The 6,562-nt window shown below is 24.7% G+C and overlaps 1 protein-coding gene across 3 annotated transcripts; it reads right to left on the reverse strand.

Moving 5' to 3' along the window:
- Window positions 1-1,172: 1,172 nt before the first annotated feature.
- Window positions 1,173-1,870, reverse strand: LOC119669397 (enhancer of rudimentary homolog). Of its 3 annotated transcripts, none has more exons than XM_038079294.1 (3): window positions 1,803-1,870; window positions 1,405-1,717; window positions 1,173-1,310 (listed from the first exon to the last, which is right to left on the reverse strand). In XM_038079294.1, the coding sequence occupies exons 2-3, from the start codon at window positions 1,705-1,707 to the stop codon at window positions 1,305-1,307; spliced, it is 309 nt and encodes a 102-aa protein (XP_037935222.1). In that variant the 5' UTR covers window positions 1,708-1,717; window positions 1,803-1,870; the 3' UTR covers window positions 1,173-1,304. The 3 variants fall into 3 exon arrangements, with proteins under 3 accessions (XP_037935222.1, XP_037935214.1, XP_037935206.1); XM_038079286.1 differs by having other exon boundaries at window positions 1,174-1,310; window positions 1,400-1,717; window positions 1,781-1,870; XM_038079278.1 differs by having other exon boundaries at window positions 1,175-1,310; window positions 1,400-1,717.
- Between the last annotated feature and the right edge of the window lie 4,692 nt (window positions 1,871-6,562).

A 6,562-nucleotide genomic window follows, 5' to 3' on the forward strand; every position in this document is an offset into this window, starting at 1 on the left:
TTATTATTTTTGGCGTATTTTTCAATTCTTTAATGAGGCATATTAACTTCAATGGCAACACATTTCGTTATATTGGCTTAGATTTGCGACATTTCAATTTCTAGAGAATTTTAGTGTCAGTGGGGGGTCATATCAACCATTGTTCATATATATATATTTGTATAGTGCAATGAACTTTATCACAAAAAATATATAAAATCCTAGTAACCTAGTTAATATTATTAATTTTTCATTTAATTTATTTTTGTGACCATAGTTTATTCTTCGAGATTAATGTGATACTCATTCCATTGCATTTAGGTTAGTGAATAGATGAAGTGGAAGTCGACCAATCCTCCTAAATTCTTGTTACTCTTAATTTTTTTCTAGAGAGTGCTTTATAACCAAGTTTATTTTTTATATTGTATTTTTATTTTAATTTAATTTTATTTTTATTTTTTTTTTATTTTATTTTTATTTTATGTTTATTTTATGTTTATTTTATTTTTATTTTTATTTTTATTTTATTTTTATTTCATTTTTATTTTATTTTTATTTTATTTTTATTTTATTTTTGTTTTATTTTTATTTAATTTTTATTTCATTTTTATTTCATTTTTATTTTATTTTTATTTTTATTTTATTTTATTTTTTTTTATTTCATTTTTTTTTATTTTTATTTTATTTTTATTTTTATATTTATTTTGTTTTAATTTATTTTATTTTTATTTTATTTTTATTTAATTTTATTTTATTTTTATTTTTACATTAATTTATATTATTTTTATTTTATTTTTATTTTATTTTAATTTATTTTATATTATTTTATTACATTTTCTTTTATTTTATTAGATTTTATTTTATTTTTATTAGAATTTATTTTGTTTTATTAGATTTTATTTTATTTTATTAAATTTTATAGTATTTCATTTTTCATTTTATTATAATTTTTTATTGAAATAAAAATTTTATTATTTTTATTTTATTCGAGTATTATTTTAATTTTATTAGCTCTTATATTGTATTAGATTAGTTCTGTTGGAAATTAATCCAAAGTCTACATCTTTAAAATAATTCTATATATGTTAGAAAAATTATATATATGTTATATTAGAAAAATTTAAACTATGTTCATATATATAGATATTTTTCAATTTTAAATGTTCTTTCATGCTTCAATATAACTTATATTTATAAAAGATTAAATTTCATAACTTTAGGCAAAACAGAATTTATTTTTTTTAAAATTCTGCATCGAAGGTGCTTGTGTTACACGATTAAAGGAAATATAAGTGAATGATTAATCCAGAACACCGCTACCACTCTCAGTTCTATTGAAATAAAAAACAAATGAAAAAATTTTAATATAAAATCAAACTGTCAACGTTATTAGTAATAAATAAATTTGATTTGTATTTACTTTACTTGACGAACAGCAGAATCTTCGAAGAATTCATACATTTTTTTCTTAATCCACTGTTTGGGGCAAGGGCAATAGGAGTTTGTAGATTTTTCGTAAACAAGGCAGACTATATCATTTAGTTGATCCATGAACTCAAATAATTCCTGCATGGTATAGGTGATGGTGGAATTATCCGAATTCAACTGTTCTAGGTGTTTCTCATAAATGTTGCAAACGCCTTCGATACATTGCTCAACCGTATCGAAATCACTAAAAGTGCGAGATTCTACTCCACCTGGTTGGATCAACAAGACGGTATGAGACATGTGGGTTCAACTAATTAAAAAGAAATTTTATATTAATAAGCTTGGAATAAATTTATATAAATAATATACCTACTTTCATATAGTATGTTACTTACAATAGTAAAACCTTATAGTAGCGCTGTTGTTAAATGACAGAGCTTTATTGTGAGATGTGCAGCTCAACTTTTTCAAAATTATCTCGAAAAAAAAATATTGTGTGTATATTTTTTTTCACAAATGTCAGGTAACTAAGATCAAAATTGTATAACCTATATGTCAAATTGTTATCGATATTTTTCATGATTTTTGATTTCGATTTTACTATTGCGAATTTTGATTTTTTTTTGTTTTTTTTTTTTAATTATTTTATTATTTAGGGTATTAAAGAACAATAATAGACGAATTCGAATAGCAAAGAAAAAACAAGGGCAAAAATTTGTTGTATGGTCAATGCTGTTTCGAGTATTGCCAAGTACTCATCATCAGTGGTCTTAAGAAATATTCGAATTTCTTAATTAGTTTATAGTCCATATATAATTTGTTTGGACTGCAAGAGCCAGTCCATAAATGAAATAATAATATTTAATGAAATAATTTCTGTTAATATAATATACATTCTATATACATTTACTTTAAAATTGAATGTTATTATCTCTTAACATCATTAAATATATCAGATTAACTTTAGATCATTACCATTTCTTCACAATACCATATGTCAAAGCTTATATCATATTTCACAACACATATAAATAAAATAAATAATATTATATCCTAAAATTATACTTACTTGGCTGTCGTCCTTTTAACATAACTAACTACTCTTTAACTGTTGCGCTCTTATACCATAAATTTCATACAATGTCAACATTAAAAATGAAAAAAAAGAAGAAATGATGTGCCAACTGTTGAGCTTCCGCTTCCGTTACACTACAAAGTAGCAATAATTTTTCTACATAACATCAAAAAAAAAACACAAAATCCAAAAGAAAAATGTTTTACTCATTCATTCTAAACATGGAAATATGTATGTGTATGTGTACATACCATATGTGTTTAGGCGTATGAATAACTTGAATTTTCATACTCTTGTTCTCTCTCATATTCTCACAACATTGTTTTATGAAAAATTAAAGGCTTACATTATTGTTTAGGAATGACAACATTGCAACTGTGCAACAAAAAAATTGGACATTGAAAACAACTCTCTACACCAAAAGAGAAAAAAAAAATAAAAAAAAACAAAAAAAACAAAAAAAATAAATTTGTTTACCGGCTTTTCCATATAACAGGATGCTTACAGGTGTTTTCAATGAAATACAACCGTGCTATTGTGTGCTCTTTTGCACTCCTTCACATGAATTTATATTCTACTCAATATGTATGATAACATTTATGTGTGTGTGTGTGTGTGTGTGTGTGAAAGCTTTTTACTCTGAAATATTTGAAAAAGCTCGCATGTACAGCACTCCTTGCTTGTGTGTGTTATTATATGAGTACGCTACGTTCCCGTCATCTCCTGTGACAGACACTCACTCACTCACTTTGCAACAACATGTTGAAGTGCAACCAAGCAAAACAATTCTTTGTAAAGTGCTTTCCTTCGTATGAAAAATTTCTATATGAAAATTTTTTTTCCATTTTCAAATCAGTTTGCATTGAACGTTCGACGCGTATTGTTCGCTGTGAAAAATTACGCGCTTAAGATAAAAGCAAAGAAAATCTAAATTTTAAATTTAAATTTTTAGTAGAGAAAATTAAAATAATTTTCTTTCAAAAAAAATTATATATTTTTTTCGAATTTTCTAAAAAAAAATTGTTTGTACATTGCCTAAAGCGTATTTTTTTCTTATTCCTTAAATTTGTGTAATTAATTATTTCAAAAACATTGTAATTTATTTTATTTAAAATTTAAAACTGTTTAAATTTAATACGCAAAATATGCAAAATGTTGGAATTACTTGTGCAAAGTATTTGTGAGCTTGACTCAAAGGATTAAAAATTGTAGTGAAAGTAAAAGTAAAAGTTAAAGTTAAAGTGAACGCGATTAAGTGAATGTTGTATAGTGAAAAGTTTTAAAATTTAACTACAACAAATTGTTGAAAGTAATTAAATGATTTTGTTTATTTTGTTTAACAACTAATACCATTTGTTAAGCTCCTTAACTTAGAATTCTTAATGCTTGAAACCTAAATCAATCTTATTTTAATCCTGTTGCTCCTTATTCTAATTGCCATTTTAGTATAATTGTTTTCTAGTATTTATTTTTATTTATTTATTTTTTTTTTGTGAAATTTGTTTCTTTATTAGCATTATTTACAAATGATTTATTAGAAGTATTTTTTTTTTACACTTATTTCCTTGCACTTTTCGGTTTCCTTCTGGTGTAATTTAACCGTAATATTTTCCTTTATAAACAATTTGCGGTGCACGTTTCCGGTAACCATTTTAATTTATTTTTTTTTATTTGTACGTTTTATTTTCAACAAGTTTCACTTACTTTTGGCACATAATTCATTTTATTTTCGGATGAGAGTACATTACAAACGCATTTTTGTGTGAAAATTTTTATTTTTTCTTACTTTGACGTTATTTGACTTTTGGCTACTTAAGTTTCATTCACATTTCTTTACATACTTCGTTTACATTTTGTGAAAATTGTACTAAAATCACAATATTTTTTTTCTTCTTTTTTTTGGATGAACTTAGTCCTTCCTCTGTCACATACCATGGCGCGATGCGATACCTTTTGTGCTGTTTCTGCCTATAGTTCAATTTTGCTGGCTTTATATGTCAGTTTGTTATTGTTATGAAAATGTTTACTTTGGAAAATTGAATTCACATCCTGTGGTAGTTAAAAACCTTATATCAGTCATACAGTTAGTCATACGCATAGATATCCAACCAACCATCCATCCATATGTGTTAGTAAGTAGTTATATGCATGAGTTCTATATCCTTGCGGCATCATATTGTTTCTCGCATATGTACATCAAATAATTATGACTTGTATTGGCTTTTGCAATTTACGTCTAGCCTGGGATTTACGTATTGGAAATATATATATGTATATTTCTTTCTATATTACATTTTTGTCTGTACTAAACTTTTTTCCTTTTATTTTCGTCTTTTTATAGTGTGTAGTTTTCTGAGTTTATACGTGTTCTGTTTGCATTTACGTGTGCCGACGTTAATCGTTTCTAAATTGCTCCAACACTAGTTAAGCACATCTGAAGTACTACATAGAAGTAGAAGAGTACTATATATACCTTCTAATATAATATAATATATATGTTTGTAATTTGTAAATAAATAAACTCAAAGTGACTATACCAAAATCTATTCAATGACATTTTGCATTAATTTTCTTTGTTTGGTAAGTAAACTAACCAAACGAAACTAACTCATTCTTTGGTAGTGGCCTTTGACTTCTCTATGTCAAAAAAATATTCTTTTGGGATTTGTAGATTCGTGTATAACTAAATTCTCAAGTTACATTACTAAATTAAATTCAATCAAATCAAATGAAAGCTTCCAGCTAATCTTTATTAATTATGCAAAAATTTTAATTCATTTACATTGGCTATTTGCATGTGAAAAGAAGTTCATTCATACTCGGTTTAATTGCAAAAGAGAATAATACCTATTTCAGATACGTGCAGCTACAACATAAATTAATTGAATTTGAAAATAGTGTTCTAAGTGACACAGTATAATTAATTTCTACCTACCCAAACCTATCATGACTATAGGTCCATTAAGTATGCATTATTGTGTACATTATTAAGTATTACCTTTTGAATTATATATAAGCTGGTGTTTTTGATACATGAATTTGTTTAATGGAAGTTAGTTAGTTATTTAATGCAGTTCTTTAATCATTTCTCCACAATGCACTTTAATTAGTGTATATTACTAGCAATAAATTAAATGTTTTGTAATATAATCTTAATGGTACGTGAATAAAATATGACTCTGTTTGATTGTAATAGAAAAAAAATTGGTGAATAAAAAACTTCAACAGATTTACCTATGGTTTTTGTTATTTGAATTAGATTTTAATAAACAATATCTGTACATAATGGTTATCCGAAACCTTTTTAAGATATTGAGACTGGTATATTCATATAAATTCACACAATAGTGCTTATAGTGTTAGATATATAACAATATATGTGTGCATATTATTTCATACCAATGACTAAACGAATATATTTAGTATTCTGTAAAATAGACCGCTTATATATACCATATATTAAAATACAATATATTAATATATTAAGATAGTGTTTATTCCTGCGGTTTTTTTTTTGATTTAGTGAAATCACAAAAATATTTGTAAGAATTACTAATCGGTTTTTTATAACTCCTGGTTTAATTATCTACGATTTCTAAAGTTATGTTATTAATATAGCTTTGCTACTGTACGGAGTACGTCTTTCTTATATGCATTTCTAATATGTTCTTTTATTTTCAGACCCGTTTACTGTTTAAATAGTTTTAAGTTTTTTGTTTTAAAAATAGAAAAATATCATAAAAAATATGACTTAGTGGTTTGAGTCTGAAAATAACAACCGAAAGTCTTTAACATTTTTTATTAAAGTATTTAAATCACAAACTTGTGTAAAAATATCACAAAGCAGCTTAATTATTTCACGAAAATGAAAAATGACTTTAAAATAAAATTTAATGTTTAATAGATAAACATAAATTTAATAAATAATAGTTTTGACTATGTTACCATTGTATAATCTTGAGTACAGTCCTTATTACTATTTCTGACTTTCTGGAGACGGTATTGGTTAATTCGCTAGTAAATGTTTCCTGTATTATTCATACTATTTTTTTTTTTTAATTTGAAAAAGTGTATATGAGA

The sequence above is a fragment of the Teleopsis dalmanni genome, chromosome 1, assembly GCF_002237135.1.
Source record: "Teleopsis dalmanni isolate 2A chromosome 1, ASM223713v2, whole genome shotgun sequence".
Lineage (NCBI taxonomy): Eukaryota > Metazoa > Arthropoda > Insecta > Diptera > Diopsidae > Teleopsis > Teleopsis dalmanni.